Source organism: Corylus avellana, chromosome 11 (assembly GCF_965113065.1).
Source record: "Corylus avellana chromosome 11, dhCorAvel1.hap1.2, whole genome shotgun sequence".
NCBI lineage: Eukaryota > Viridiplantae > Streptophyta > Magnoliopsida > Fagales > Betulaceae > Corylus > Corylus avellana.
In genome coordinates this window covers 11,493,339-11,510,456 of record NC_142500.1, presented here as the reverse complement: position 1 = coordinate 11,510,456, position 17,118 = coordinate 11,493,339, and the positions used below count along the sequence as shown (strand labels likewise).

General features: G+C 36.2%; 1 protein-coding gene across 1 annotated transcript; it reads right to left on the bottom strand.

Annotated features, from left to right (window-relative positions):
- Positions 1-1,705: 1,705 nt before the first annotated feature.
- LOC132165402 (S-adenosyl-L-methionine-dependent methyltransferases superfamily protein) lies at positions 1,706-8,065 on the bottom strand. Its single transcript, XM_059575944.2, has 9 exons — positions 7,768-8,065; positions 5,736-6,936; positions 5,503-5,652; positions 4,662-4,932; positions 4,325-4,435; positions 4,056-4,230; positions 2,579-2,851; positions 2,275-2,469; positions 1,706-2,175 (listed from the first exon to the last, which is right to left on the bottom strand). Exons 2-9 carry the CDS (start codon positions 6,897-6,899, stop codon positions 1,947-1,949), a joined length of 2,568 nt encoding a protein of 855 aa, XP_059431927.2. The 5' UTR covers positions 6,900-6,936; positions 7,768-8,065; the 3' UTR covers positions 1,706-1,946.
- Between the last annotated feature and the right edge of the window lie 9,053 nt (positions 8,066-17,118).

Here is a 17,118-nt window from a genome sequence, read left to right as displayed (position 1 = left end):
GGTTTTTTTTAGGGAGAAGAAGGTTGTTGAGTTGAGTGTCCAATCATTTTATGTGGGTCGTGGTAGACTTTCCCGTTATTGTAACTATGTAAAGAGTGCCTCAAGATCTCTCAACACATAGTTCTCCTACCATTTTCTTCTTTTAAGAGAAAAATACATTTTATCTTCCAAAGTTGAACCACATTTTTTATTTTACTTCAAATGTTTAAAAATTGGCAATGTTCTCTCCTAAAGTTTCTAAAATTATCAATTTTACCTATCCATTAACAAATTCCGCCTTCTCTTATTGAATATGGCCCATCTGCGCCACACATGGATTTTTAGGAGATGAAAAGGCCAAAATGCCCCTATTTTCTTAGGAAAAAAAATTGGTGGTAGCTCAACCACCCCCATTTGAGTCAAGGGGGTGACTTGGCAATCCCCCACTAGCCGGAATGGGGGTGGCGATCCACCCTTAATTGGATAGAATAGGGGTGGCCAGACCACCACATGGGGTGCAATAGGGGCAGCCAAAACCACCCACAAAAGTTTTGGGGACAGTTTGGCCACCCTTATTTGGGCCAAGTGTCAACAGATAAAATAGAACCAAGACAACTGATAATGCAACAAATGAAAAGAGCCCATAATAGATTGAATTTCATCACAATAATACATTTTGATATCATTTAATTGTACAACAGTTTTCCATGTATATTTTCAAGTTCAAAACATATATGTTATCTCAAAAACAAAAAAAATGTAATTGTATATAAATACACAAGTAATACAATTATGTGTTATCACTATCAGCATTTCAAATTTGATTTCTAACTTGGTATCAGAGCTTCCTAATCTTATACCACCATTTCATTTAGAATCCCTTCGCACGCAATGGCAACGTCAGACATCTCAACAACCTTTGTTCTACCCAATATTACTCCTTCGGCATCTATCGAACTTGATGAGTCCAATTATCACAATTGAATTTCTCAATTTTTACTTGTTCGTAGCCATTACAAATTCATTTTGGCTCGGTTAAATGCCATATTCACATACTTCCACCGTCTATTCTCGCTTCTAATTTTTTCGTCAAAAAGAGAAAAAAAATAAATAAATAAAGAGAAATGCTTCTTTGTATCTTGACATCCATCTAGCATACATACTGAGTTGGCATGCTCCATCCATCCTTTTATATATATATATATATATATATATATATTAAAAAAATATTAAAACTTAAAAACCTAATGATGAATGGAGCAGGCCAGCTCAACTAAAATTGACGCAAAATAAAATAATATAAAAAGATAAAAATAAAAAGCATTTTTCAAAAATAAATGAGTCCAATAAAGAACTTCGATGCTGCTAGTCCACCGTCTATTTTTGCCAGTTATTCTGGGCAATGCCAAAATTTGCACCTTAAGGAAACTCCCATTCAAACAGGGATTTTTGTCATCGGCTTTAAAAAAATACAAAGTCATAAGTAGATATCCATACTTCAAGTTACTTTAAATAAAAAGGATTGAAATTGAATGCACAAAATATTCTCTATCCAGGGAGGCAGAAGCAGCCCTCTGCTATACACAATTTCAGTAAATTCCAAAGAGAAACAAAACAGCATGTACAAAAATTCAGCACAAAAACGTCATTTCACCAGTCATAAATTCCAAAATCTTAGTTACATTAGAAATTTTGACCATTGAGCTTCTTTACACTTGCAAGAATGTTTCATTTTCTCCATCAATGACTCGTATATAATAAGATATTACAGTAAAAACTTCTGACAACCTCTTAATATAGAAATACAAACATATAAATCCGTGATTAAAAATAACAAGAGACTGAAAGACCTATCTAACATGATACATGTGCTAAGATAGAAGTACAGTTACCATGAATAGCAATTGCCAAGCAACAACAACAAAGAATATCTAATTAGTATGACACCCTCAAGCACACCCACAAGCTTAAGCAATTGCATACTTGATCGTCTCCGACTCTTCCGGCCGCCACATGGACTTCTGAACACACAGCAATCCCTCACTGTCCTTAGAGTAGGTCAAGCGGACTTCCCAGTGCATGGACTTGAGCATGTTCTCCAGCTCATTGATGGTCTCAACATTGTCACGAACTATAAGCTTTCCTTCTGGCCTGAGGATCCGATCAACCTCTGCGACTACAGCAACTAAGTTGCACCTGTAAGACCCCGCACACCATTGTAAATTAGAGCAAAACAAATCAAGCAAACAATATTTTAGTGTGAAGAAAGAGAAGTGGCGTATTATTTCTACACACCTCTTTTTAACCTTGGAGAACAGATGGTCTGCATGGAGAAGATCATAGGACCTAGGGTACGTGTTAAATGATTCACACCAATCATGATATATACCGAATAGACCTCGTTCATAAATAATGGGTAGCGTATCTGGGGAGTCTATGGAGACCACATTCATGACCCAAACGCTCAAGTCTTTCAAAGCTGCAGCAAATCTGCAAGCACAAGCAAATATCAGAAGCAAAGAGAATAAACAAAGCTTTCTCCCACCCAAACAATCGAAAGAACTAAATGCTACTCAAGAAACAAATCAATTTTGCTTACCCTCCATAAACAGAATTCATGTCCATGGCATTCCTCACATTTGACCAGTTAATCCCAATCCCATTAAGATAGGACTTGGTCACTACGTGTTTCCAGTGCTCATGATCTGCAGTAAAATCCTCAGGAGCAGTTTTACCATAAACACCGACCTGAGAACTCAACAACCAGTAAGGTGCTTTTTCCAACCTAGCTGGCCATTGCTCTGGCCATTGTGATCCACGCGCTGATGCATCTACAGGCACTTTGTGCATGCACGCTTGCAACGGCACATTCCTATGCCCATCAAGCAGATAAACAGTCAATCGGTTAGCCACAGTGCTAGAAAATTATGGGTGATTCTGGGTTCTGGGTTCACATCAGACAAAATGCTTTTTTGGCAATAACTTTCAGCTAACGGGGGACACAGTTTATGTTTCTTCCCAGTCTTTTGTGCAAATTTAGGAACACCGAGAAAATGTGTTACAGAGTAGAAAACATATCACTGGGCTCATTCAGCCATAACCAGAGCATATTTCTTTTACTCCAACCAAAATGAATCTTTAGCCAATAAATCTCCAGGAAAAAGGAAATCTAAGGGTCGATTTGATAAAATTTTGAGAAGTGATTTTTGTTTTAGGTTTTGAAAAAAGTAAAAATTGAAAATTGATTTGGTGGAAGATAGATTTGAAAAAAGTGTTACATGTGGGATCCACAAGCAAAAATTCGTTTGGTAAAATTTTGCATAGTGTTTTTATAAAATAAAAAATTGAATAGTGTTCCCCAAAATTTAAAAAGAACAAAAATATTGCAATTTACGCTCCACAATGGTCACTGCAGAGCCATCATTCCTACGGGGCAGCTGGACATTCCTGGCCATCGTATGCCTGTCAGAAGTTCGTTGCAGCCATCGCGAGGTGGCCAGAAGTTCATGCCAGCCACCACGGGCCCATCAAAAAGTTCATGGCAGCCACGCGGAGCTGGCGGAAGTTCATGGCAGGCACCACAAGGCCACCGGGCAACCCTTACAAAGCTGCCAGACGTTCCAAGCAGCCACCATATGGCAGCCAGAAGTTCCTGGAAGCCACCACAGGGCAACTAAAAGTTCCTAATCGTCACTGGGAGGCCATTGACAGTTCACTGCGGCCACCGCAGGGCCTTCGAAAGTTCCTAGCGGCCACCTCGAGGTTGCCGGAAGTTCATGGTGACCACAGCAGGGATGCCAGAAGTTCCTAGCAATTATTTTTTAAGAAGTGTTTTGTGTATTTTTTTTTATAACTATTTTGTGGAAAGCTATTTTTTAAAAAAACGAGTTTTGTGGTTTGTTTTGAAAAGTATGTTAGTGGTGGGGGCCACATCTAAAAATCCATTGGTTATTTGAGAGAGTTTTCTGCGTTTGAGAAGTGAAAAGACTCTTTGAAAAGTTTGCCAAGCAGACCCTTAAATTCTTCATTCGATGATATAATATAACTTTCATGTGTCAACTATTGAGAAAGATTACCAGGCTGCATTTGGATCATCATGCTCTGGGCACATAGGAGGTTCACTTTTTGATCTTTTCTCATAGCACTCATTAGAAGTAGGCTTCTTAAATATAGCAGCACCTACTTTGTTTACTTTATCCTTGCTAATCGACACTAGTTCCCAGCACATTGCTTTTGTTAGATCCTTCATCGCTGCAAAATTTTCCCACAAAATGCCCAAGTTGTGAGATTCATTATCAACTCAAGCTCTGTCAAGCGATTCAGAAATAAGGGATTCAGAACCTACCACTCCATATTCCAACATCTTCAGGAAGCTTCTGATAAACTGGAGTAGCAGACCAGACAAAGAAACCACCAGGTCGCAACACACGGTTCAGCTCCAATAGAAGTTTACCACCTGCATAGAGTAATTAGAAGTTAACTTCCAAAACAAAGGGAACTGTCAAATGGAGGCCAGCCAGATCACGACAATCTGTCAGAGCAGGTAGGTTCAAGACCCAAAACATCAAAATATAAATAAGATTTCAAATTTAGTAAGAGAGAAAACAGCATTAAAAAATATCAAGCTTGAATCACTTCGAGCTCATTCAATCACCACTCTCCAAATTTAACCATTGGTGTACCTTCAATGTGCCATGGAACTCTACAGCGTGCACAGTGGACAACATCAAAAACTCTACTGGGGAATGGAAGTCTCTTTGTGCCCATCACAGCAGATATACCAGGAATTCCCCTTTCAAGTGCAAATTGAACTTGGGCTTCATGTTCATCCTTTGGAGCAAATGACATAGCAAGCACGTCTCTGTCAAAGAGATAGCCTCCAAAGCTAGCAACCCCACATCCAACATCCAAAATAACACGGGAGCGTTTCCCCCAGGCAACATCAGACACAGACTGCATAAAACATGCCATTGAAATTTAGCAAAATTTGTTCAACAATGTCAAGGAAAAAAAAACTCATTATTAACATTTTTTCCCAAGCGTTGTGAGAACTAACTAAGATTGTGTATAGCTAATTAATAACCAATCAAAAATAATGTCCAATATATTTTTTTAAAGCAGAAAAATATATGAGAATATTTCCTAGCGGAATAAAGCTTCCTTATTTCCAGGACATGTTTTCCCCAATTCTTAATTGGTTTTGATTGTTCACAAGTTTGAGCCAACAATTATTACTTATTAGATGTAAGGTTGCTTAAATCATCATGTTTGAAAGGAAATTTTTCCAAAGCAGGGTTTCAGGGCATGGTTTAGAGAACTATGATGATATTCAGAAAGAAGCGTCATGTACCCATCAACTGTCAAAAGAACAATGAACAAATTTCTATGTACACACTCACAAACAAACACGCATACAATTGGTAAGAAAAATGCAACCAATTAATGTACAAAAGTTGAAGAAGCAAGAGCAGCATGAAAGGTAATATGGAAATAATGGAGTTTGATAAGTATCAAATGACTTACTTCTTGTATAAAGTCAATGTAATGAAGAGCACCATGCTTAAATTGGGTTCCCCCACCAGGAAAAGTAAGATATTCGCCAGTAACTTTCACCCAATTCTGATGTCCCTTAATTTGCGCAAGCTTGGTGTGGGGAACATTATAGTACCAGATCTGCAGGAAAGCGCTTTATCAGTTCATCTCACAAAGAAGAAGACAAAGTACAAATGAATTTGATATAATTTTATTGAGTATACCTTTTCCCTGCATTTAGGCCACTCAATTGAGCGTCTATATCCTTCAGGAAGAGAAACCAGGCAGGTGGGGGCTGCTTCAGGGCAGTGCCTCTCTCGATGTTCATAATGCTTGGTACTTCTAAGACTCTTGATTGCTTGCAAATTGTCGAGGCATGGGATGTAATCAGGCCCAGCAGTGACATTGCAAACTTTCCAAGTATAACCAGTCTGTTGTGTAGATGTTTGAACCTCCTCATTCTTTGACTCTGTCGCTTGAGTTGACCAAGCCCCAACTTTAGTAGTAGTTTCATTCAAAAGCTCCGATTGAGCCCCAGAAGGAAATACCTCACTTGAACTCTGGTTTGGGGCCTGACCATTTTCCTTTTTCTCGCTGGATTTTTCATCCGACTCCTTATTATCATTTTGCTCCACCTTCTCCTCTATCTGACCATCCACCTTTTCTTCTTCCTTTGTTTCATCCAGGTTCTCTGATTTCTTCTCACTCTCACTCGAATTAGATTTCTGTTCGGTCTCATCCAAGTCAGATTTTTTCTCACCAGAGCCCTCTTCAGAATCACCTTGTCCATCAGAACCATTCTCACCTCCATCAGTTTTTGTCTCCCCACCATCTGAATTTGTTTCTTCCTTATCTGTTTTAGTTTCCTCAATATCTTTTTTAGTTTCCTCGGTATCTGTTTTTCTTTCTCCATCTTCTGTTTCAGTATTTGATCCATCATCTGACTTAGTATCTTCATTTGGATCAGGCTTTTCCTCCGGCTTCTCTTCAAGCTTTTCCTCCGCCTTCTCTTCAGGCTTTTCCTCCAGCTTCTCTTCAGGCTTTTCCTCAGGCTTCTCTTCCAGCTTCTCCTCATCTTGGACTTTTTGTGAATTAGAGTTGCTCTCAGAATTCACATTAATGTCTCCTTTAGTTGCGTCCTCAGGCAAATCACCCGGATTATCCTCAAATTGCGGAGTATTACCCACATCCTTCTCACTCACTCCTCCCTTCACCTCATTCTTATTCTCCTGGGGCACATCCACATTTTGCACAGGAACCACGGACGATGATGTCATCATCCAAACGCCAACCAAGCAAAGTCCCACGAAAATTACAATCGACACTGTCGAGCAGTAAGATGACGATGATCTTCTGTTGTCTACTCTAGTATATTTCCCTAACGCCATGTTTTCTTCACACAACTATTCCTGGATAATTTAAAACCTGGAAAATCAAAACATAGTCAAAACCCATCTAACAAAACTCCAACAAATCCAACAGAATTGACTTATAAGTTCAACAATCACACCTCTGTCTAACAACAAGATCCACCTAGTCTACGACATTAATAACAATAAGAAAGAATTGCCAACATGTCCAAATCTGCAACTACTAAAACCCATTAACTGCTGTACTAGATTCAAACATTTAATGATGAAAGACAACAGATTGGCCTATCAATACCAATAAATATCAAAATGATGACTATATTTAGTAGCGTTTCATAGAGCATCCATCTCAAAAGCTTAAGTTAGTAAGTGGAAAGGCTCAATTAGTACATAAATCCATGTCAAAAGTACACAAATAATCAATGCGGTAATCACCGAGATCCCAACACTATGATTCATAAATGGCATCCAAACCTTGAACTTCACACAACATACAGCCTATTCATATTCAGATTCAAGAAATCAAGAAATGACACCTAAGAGCAGTCACTATGGACACAATACACGAGAAACTAAATAGATCTCCACCGCATCTTAGCGAAAATCGGCTGAAATAGCTGGGCCAAAGTATACGCAATAAGAAACAAACAAAATCAACGACCTTGCATTAGATCTGCATGTAATCGCATTACAACTATGGAATTCACCAACATTAGAATATGAAAATTAGGAAATCTAGCATTAATTCAGCTCAAATGCGAGTGTGATAAACACATACACACAGACAAAAAAAAAAAAAAAAAAGAAAGAAAAAGAAAATACAAGAATACATAATCAAAGGAATGGCAAGAGATCCAGCTATCTGAATAAACCGAATTCCAGGTACCTTTATCGGAAAAATGAGAGCAGATCTGAGTGGAGCAGAGGTAGAGGCTAGTCCTCCATTTTCTGAGAGAGGGAGAGAGAGAGAGAGATTGATTGTTGCTTGGAACAGAGAATGAATCGAAGAAGTGAATGACTATTAATAGCAAAGAGAAAGCGAGGATTGGAGTTGCTTGCTCTTCAAATTACTTCCTCCTATCCATGTATTATAAAATAATAAATTCGAAAGATTTGAGAAAGAGAGTAAGAAAGGGACGGCCTTTGATTCTTGAAGAACGCAGAGAGAGAGAGAGAGAGAGAGAGAGAGCCTGCCACAAGAAGGCCGTAAAATCAGTGGGGATAAATATATTTACACACGACATGGTGCAGTAAAATCGTAACTCCGCAGTAAAACAATATTAACCTCTTATTATACAATTCTTTCTCAACTGTTGTAAATATAACTAAAAGTGGGTCATATTTCACTAACAATATATGGTTTTTCAATGGATATAACTAAAAGTAGGTCAAATTTCACTAACATGATAATTCACTTCATCAGATATTGATAAAGTATAACGTTTGCTTAGTTTTTAAGTTTTCATGATAATTATGAACCGTAATGATGGCCTTCACCTTATTCAATATAAAATTTGGTGCATAATTTGTATAAAAATTACAACACATATGCCGTAATTTAGATTCTGTTAAAAAAATTACAACACATATACCTTTATGCACAATGTCCATAAGGTAACCATAAGCTGATACAAAATAAATTTGGACTTTTAATAAAGGAAAAATTACAGTTTATCCCTTCAAAGTTGACAGCGTTTTTCAATTCGAACACCAAAGTTTTAATTTTTGCAATTTGACCAATTGTATCAAAAACTTCCTATATTGCCCCTACTTTTTATTTTTTTATTTTTTATAAAAAAATTTAAAAAAAAATTCAGGGTGGCCGTAGCCACCCATTTGCCCATCTGGCCAATTTTGCACCCTTAAATTTGTTTTTTTTTTCATAAAAAATAAAATAAAAAAATTAGTGGCAATATGGGAATTTTGGGATAATATTGGTCGAATTGAAAAAAAAATTGAAACTTTGTGGAGGTGGATTGCAAAAATTGAAACTTTGATGTTTGAATTGAAAAACGATGTCAACTTTGGGAGGATAAACTGTAATTTTCCCTTTAATAAACGTTTGAGTGATGCAAATTTATGGATTTCATTAAGTTAATTGAGATGTAGCGATACATGCAACAAAAAAGATAATGAGTATAGGAATAATCGTTCCAAACCATCGGGGAGGAGTGTTGGCCTTCATGTGCTCTACCAAATTATATACTACACCTAACATTGCCTAACGTAGACAGCAACCAAATTCAATAGATATACGTGATACTTGAAGGAGATGTGTTGGGAGTAGTAAATGTTCTGGGGAGAGAATGACAAGTTGGAGTCGATATGAACAATTGATTGACGGTGCAAAAATTGTATTAAAAAGTATACAATTTTGACGCGTGAGACACATCAAACAAGAAGTAAATTCAACAACTTACTACCTTGCAAAAACAGCCACAAATCAATAACAAATGAAAGTTTATCCCAAATCCATCTTAGATATTATACTTAATGAACAAATTGTTTCATCTTGATATATTAACTAAAGTCTTAAAGCTTTACTTTAAAAAATAATAATAATAATGTTAATGTGCAACTGATAGTGACGGTAATATAAATAGTATTACGGCTAATACAAAACGACGTGAAACATACAGCCGATCCACTATCTAAAGAAGAAGAAATCGAAGCACCGACTCAAGTAAGACAGCCACTGCAAGCGACATTTATGCCATTGTAATAGATTATTAATTGGTCCAAGCCATCCACGCAAGAGTCAAAATCGATCGTGACTGTTCATCCATCAGAGATCTAAGACCATAACAGTGATGGTATGAGAACTCAAAAAGGAAAACAAAAAATTATATCTGGATTAGGAGATTAATATTATGTTTTTTATATTAAGGGTTAAATACTCTTTTGCCAAATAATTCTAAAAGTCTCTCTTGTGTTCATCTTAAGTCTCTCTAAGAATGACGTGACTATTAAAATCATTATTTGATCAAAATTCAATAATAATCAATTACACGTCCAATTGTGATTTTAATAGTCATATCATTCTTAAAGAGACTCAAGATGAACATAAGAGGGACTTGTAGCATTACTTCTCTTTTGCCCCTAGCGTTTCAATACTTTATTTTTTTTTTCCTTTTAAGGTTTCATTTTTATCACTAGAGTTATATGTGATTTTCATAAAGATCAAGACAATACTTCTGTTAAAATTTCATTCAAAACTTAACAGAATGCCATGTCAACACCAATCAAAAGTCGCCACATGTCATCTTGATATATTTTTTGAAAAAATTATATTTAAAAAATATATATAATTATATAAAATTATATACTTTTATATTATATATAATTTTTATATATTTTTTAAATTATAATTTTTTTTTTCTGAGGATCTAGGGTCTTATTTCATTGGAAACAAAAATAATAACAAAATAACAAAATGAAAATACAAAAAAAATAAAATAAAAGAGCAGGCCATGCAAACACGTTCAATCATTTCTCTTATTAAAAATGATTTGAGTGCTGGCTTTAGTGAATGTCGGTGCAAGAGAATTTTCCGTCAGGAAGACCGCAAGACGCGCCATGTGCCTGAATTAAACCAAACACCGACTAATGATAATAAAGACGAATCTAGAAAAAAACAAAATTTATATGACAAACACTAATTTCCGACTTTTACTCGAGAGAGATCATCCTATTGCCGACAGCTCCATTCCTGGGTCCCGCTAAGCGTGATTGTCGGAAATTTGACTGGGCCCGGCAGCATCATGTACCGTCTCCATGATGATCTTACGGTTCTAAATGTCTACGCTGGTGTACGCAAATATAACTCAGACGCGCCGTTCGCTGCCTTCTACAATTCCTAATTTCCTAGGATCCAGATCCTGTGAGGTTTTTTTTTTTTTTTTTAATTTTCGAGCAAATAAGGCAAGGTACATGAATAAAAAACTGAAAAAGGGTTTCGCACCTCAACAACAAACTCAAAACAGTAATAAAAAACTGAAAAAGGGTTTCGCACCTCAACAACAAACTCAAAACAGTAATACAATGCAAAAAATATAAATAAATAAGAAATGGGCCAAAAAATGCTTGGTCCTCTGAATCTTGGTTAACAGACCAAGAAATGACACAATCAAAGTAATGTTTTAAGTAAACCAAAGATCTAACTAACTTTGAAACAATAACATCCTCCAAAAGGAAGCCGATGAAAGGAGCAGATCCCCGTGAGGTTGGGAAGAGGTGCGATAAACTAACAGAAATTATCTTCTACTACTTGAGGACGGTGAGCTTATGGTGAACCTCATTGCGATTTACTGTTTGACCGTTGGATTCTAGGCTATGCACAAATTTTGGGTGCACCGTGCATGGATGCCATCTTGATCAGCTTGGAGCAAAATATGTACAAACTGAAACTCAAGTGAGATACTTACAAAAGAATTAAGGGCGGGTTTGGCAATACATTCCTCTCTTTTACTTTTTTTTTTTTTTTTTTCTTTCTTTTCTTTTTCTATTATCAAACAATTTCCTTCACTCTTTTCTCACCAAAATAAATAAATAAATAAATTGTTTCACTTTTATATCATATCAATTTTCTTATTGCTATTCAAACAAATACCAACAACAAAACTTTTAAACACATAGTCCCTTAGTGCTTCCAGAAGTGTTTGTTTTTTTTTTTAACTTGTAAGAGCATGTTTGAGATTATATTTAAAACATAGAACTTTTAACTTAAAAAGTGTTTTTTAACAAAATCTTTATTTTTAAGCTTTTGCCAAAAATGAGTTTTGGTAATTTTTATGCTTTTTAAACTTTTAAAATCGCTTTTAATTTTTTGAACCAAACGAATACTTTTTTCTTTAAACAGACTTTTTGAATATTAAACGCACTTTTGAGCCCATCAAACACAATTCCAAACAGGCCTTAAGTCTGGATAGTGCTTGCTTTTGTAACACCCTCCATAAGCTCCTTGCATAATTCAGCCTTGTCGGTCATCCAATGCTTGCATATAAACTCTCCATATTTTACAAAAGAAATGAAGAAGTAATATGGTATAATTCTAATAACAATCATTGATATTTTAATTCAGAGAAATTATGCTATATATATATATATATACTAGTTAGAAGGCACATGCTTGAATCCCTGTGTACAACAAAAAGAACTCTATGTAAGAGTTAATCTCAATGGCACATACAAAAAAGAGCATATGGTTTTGTTCTTAATCTACTAATCAAGGGCGGAACTAGGATTTTTGGATTAGGGGACGAACTTATATAATACATAAATATATAGATACATATAGTCTTTATTTATAGGTATGTTCGTGTGTGTTTATGCTAAATAAAAACAAAGAACTCTTAAATTTAATTTCATATTAAATTGTACGCTATTACAAAAGTTGCATGTCTATAGAATCATCGTAGAAAAGATCAAGAGAACTTTCTTTTCGAATACACAAGTTTCATATTTTGCTATAGACATGTACAAAAAAAAAAAAAAAAGAAGAACATTTCTCCTTCAAATTACGCTCGACGACGATCGCTAATGGAATAAAATTCATCCATTATCATCTCTGAAGTGAAATTCTTAGCAATTTCTTTCTCAGTATAAACTACCAATTGGTCTACAAGAAACTCATCTTCTATTCTAGTACGTAATCTAATCTTTATAAGTTTAATGACATAAAAAGCTCGTTCTACAGTCGCAATAGAAACAAGGAGAGTCAACACTAGGCGAATCAATCTGTCAATCAAAGGATAAATCTTTGACTTTCTTGAAACTGCCAATCCTCTGCATAATTCAGATAATGTAAATATATTTTGAAAATCTTGATGAAGCATAGGAAGGATAAATCGGCTACTTCGAAAGAGCCATGATCTCCAATGGTTACTTCGAGGGAGCCTTAACCTCCAAAACAAAGTAAATTGTATTATAAAACAATAATCAGCTCATATCTATTTATTGATAGTCTCTCCTTTAAATAGAAGCATAATTACATAGAGCAATAGAAGACCTGATTTGGCGAGGACTAGGATTCTATTTTATTTCATGCTAAGACCTTTCCATATTGGATTCTAATTTGTGTAGAATTAGAATCAACGTAGGACTAGGAGATTTACTCTCCTTATTGGACTCTAACACGACATCGGACAATATCAAATAATTATGATTATATCACTTTGGCACATCAAGCTTATAATGCTACAATTGAAACTTCTTAGTTAACTTGCATATATCATCAATCTTAAATGATTTGTATGCATCTTTAGAGCTTAAAGCGACGCTAAGAATGAGGAATTCCACAGCCAGCTCACTAAATCTATTTTTCAATTCTTGTAATTGGAAGTTTATTGCAACAGTAAATATACCAACTCTAAAATAATGCTCCACCGTTGTTGGAGACCCTTCATCTTAACGATGAGATCTACCTTGAACTCTAGTATAATGAGCATTCATATTAGGAATATCAATATCATTTTCTTCACAAAATGATTTAACAGTAGCAAGCAAAGGCTCCCACCCATCATCACTCCTCGTTTCAATGAGTAATTGTGTAGTTGAAACTTGACTCATGACATTTAAAATGTCTAAGGATTTTTGTTGCAAAGTTTGGCAAAGCATGTTAGTGAGTCACATAATTTCTTTTATCAAATGCAATATCAAAATAAATTCAAATGATGTTAATATCATGTAAGCCGCTTCAACATCACCACATTGAGAATAATTAGCTCCCTCCTTTGAGATCTTGTTGATAACTGAACAAGTTGCACCAAACATTGTTATCATGCTACAAACAGATTGATAATGAGATGACCATCAAGGATCTCTAAGTCGTTGCAAAGTATCAATTTGGTTTGCCCCCATTCCAATCTCAATTACATTAGAAGCAATCAAAATTTCAATTTCATGAGCGTAAATAGATTGCAATTCATCATGACGTTTAGAAGAACCCCCAACAATATTAATAATTGAAGCCAACTGGATAAAGAATTAATGAATATGATTGGATTCTCTAGATGCTGCAACTAAAGCTAATTGTAGTTGTAACCTATTCCATTCACCATGCATATTACTACCTCCATCATATCCTTGGCCTCGAATATTCTCAATTTGGTGGTTGTAACGAGAAAGAATAACACATATCTCATTTTTCAAAGATGATGCAGTAGTATCTTTTACATGCACAATATTAAAGAATCACTCCCTAATAAAACCATCTTTATCAACAAACCTCAAAATAATAGCCATTTGCTCATTTTTTTGATTCATCCCAAGCTTCATCAACGAGAATGCAAAATTTGGCATTCCCAATTTCTTTTTGAATCGCATCCCGCACTTTATTTGCAATGATATGCAGCATTTCCATTTGAATTTTATGTGATGTAAATTTGGCATTTTCTGGAGCATTTTTCAAGACAAGCCCAGCAACATCATCATTATAGCTTGCTAGGAGCTTGTAGTGACCCAAATAATTAACTAAGCTCAAGTATCTTAGTTAGAGAGTTAATTTGAGTTTTGGGTCACTAGGAATAGCTAGGAGGGCATTTTGGAAAATTTGGATTTTCTAATCATACGTACACATGGAGGACCACGCGGATGTACGCCTACAAATAGTACGCAGACGTACGCATGTGGACCACCCGAACGTACACTGACTTTTGGTTGACCATTGGTTAATGCATGTATATACGATGTAGCCTTTGGTCCTATGGGTAAACAGTACGCGAACGTACGCCCCAATAGTACCATACGTATTCTGCTTTTCAGAACAGCCATGCAGTGCTCACAGCTTTTTCCTACCTATAAATACCCTACCCCCTCGACCTTTACGCTCCATTTTTGCCCCTGAACCCTCTTGAGACCCTGTGTGAGTAATCTTGTGAGTTTATGAGTTCTTGAAGGAGACGAGGTGGTTTCTTGGAGGTTTTGCTTCAAGGAGGTAACCTTCTTTGCGTAAGCTTTCTCTTTAGTTGTTATATTGCTTCTCTAGACTAGCTTAGTTGTTGGTTTGAGCCTCTAACTAGGTTATGCCTTTAATCTTTGTTTAAGTTTGGTTTAGCATTTCATCTTTGTTGAGCGAATTTTCTTGAGCATTGGAGATATTATTTTGAGATAAGAGGTCCTAGAAATATTTTTGGTAGCTTTAAAACTAGTTTGGGAGGATAGCAAGATGTTTGGAACAAATAAGGTTCTACCTGAACCTTCTGGGTGGATGTACAACCAGGATCCCGGACGTACGGCTGGCCAGAAGCGTTCCAGGAAATGTCATTTTGGCCAGTTGTCCGATAACCTCTATTTCCATGTTCTAGGTTCGTTTCAGTTGGACTTAGTACTAATAGAATGTTTTTTCACATATTTGGAGAACCTAGATCGTTTAGAGGAGTACTCGGAGAACTTGTTCGACCCAGGTGAGTTTTAACTCACATAATGCTTGCCCTTTATTTTCCCACATCGCACGACTATTTTGTGTACCAAAACATGCATATTTACAACTATCACAATATACACTTTGTGGCACATGAACTCTATCATTTGTGAAAATGTGCTACTTAAGAAGATAATAACATTAAGATTTGTAAAAGCATGCATGTAAAATACGAATAAGGCTAATTGCATCATATGACATGGTACACTGGTACGTGCGGGATAATGGCCATGGGCTTACTATACATGTTAACTTTATGGTTAAATGTGTATGTTGTTACATGAGTCTTGGATCCAATGGTTATTTCATGACCAGCGCGGGTTTAATGAGCGGTTACTACACTATGTACATCATTAGTAAGGTGAGCCACCCGAGGTCGGACTCGGTCGGGCTGCTAATGTTATGGACTGTAGCGTACAATGTTCGGGGCACCAGCATTGTATTACAGGTCCCTCGAGATAGCGCCAACCCTACTGAGAAGGGGTAAAATCTTAGGTAGACCATACAGTTGAACTATCATTATTACTCATGATTATAAGCATGTATTATATCTATATTGCATCCACGAATAACTGTCACATCTAAACTGTTGCATTCTTTACCAAATGGAGTTCATCATTAAATGGTATGGATATTGTGTGCATTATTACTCACTAAATCTTCAAAGACTTACCCCTTTTATTCTTTCCCCTCCATTATGTATAAATTACGTGGTCTAGCTAGCATAGAGGGAGATGTTTATGGACCAGACTTGGGTGATTGTTCAAGATTTGATTAGAGTCATTTTTTAAGATGTGGATCCAGTGTACCCGAAATCCATGTGGGATGATGGACGAACCACATAGGCAGGCATCACAGAGATCGTTATCGCGTTGGCATTACTCACGATTATGCGTTAATTTTATTACCTTATTTCCAGAAATTTATATTTTGGGATGTAATATTTTGATGGTCGGTCTATGACCAGCACATTGTATGACCTATTTATATTATGATGTTTCATCATTAGTCTGATGATTGTATGTGTGGAATTTAGTTGTTGCTTTCTATTCTTGTAGTTTAAAAGTCTTTTGCTATATTATCTCGGTTATGAGAGATAATGATCCCTGAGTCTTGTCCCGTGAAGAATGTAGGCTGGAAGACGAACCATAGAGTTAATTACCAGTTAATTGATTTTCACAGGGCATTACAGAGCTTTATCAATTCAATGAAGTTACCTTAATTTTTCGATTCAGTGCTTTCATCGTGACCTCTAAAGGTACATGCTTGGAATGCTAATGTTATGTGCTAAAATATTCATATTTTAGCCCATTGATTTACACTTGTTAATTTCTTAGTCTTGTTATTTTATTTTCTTTTTGTGTTTTCTGTGTTTTTGTAGGTCATGGAAGAAAATGAAGCATTTCTAGAAATCTCAAGCTTAAAAGGCAATTTGGGAAAAAAAGAGCTAGAAGTTTTGGATCAAGTACAAGCATCCAGGCGCAGTGCGATCGAGCGCACTACACCTAGTGCTCGAGCGCCCAAGCCAAGGAGTGAGTGCAACATGTGATCGTGAGCAAGAAGGCGGCTTGAGCACATATGCGCTCGAGCGCCCAACACAGAAGATCGATCACACAACTACGATCGAGCGCACTCATATGCTGGAAAAAAAAAAAAAAAAAAAAAAAAGGACATGTGGCTAGACTCCTTTTCCTCATCAAACTAGGTTTTCCAAGTCCTAGTTCAACTAGGACTTAAACATACGAGTTTACGTGAGACCTCTCTGCATCATCCAAGTAAGTACACCCTTCCCTTTGAAACTCTTGTGCCTACTAATAC

Excerpts from the sequence above, each read along its gene's own strand:
- LOC132165402 (XM_059575944.2), bottom strand. The coding sequence starts at position 6,899 with ATGGCGTTAGGGAAATATACTAGAGTAGACAACAGAAGATCATCGTCA. Across the intron at positions 4,436-4,661 it reads AGTTCCATGGCACATTGAAG|GTGGTAAACTTCTATTGGAG; the intron begins GTACACCAATGG and ends TACTCTATGCAG. Across the intron at positions 4,231-4,324 it reads AGATGTTGGAATATGGAGTG|CGATGAAGGATCTAACAAAA; the intron begins GTAGGTTCTGAA and ends AAAATTTTGCAG.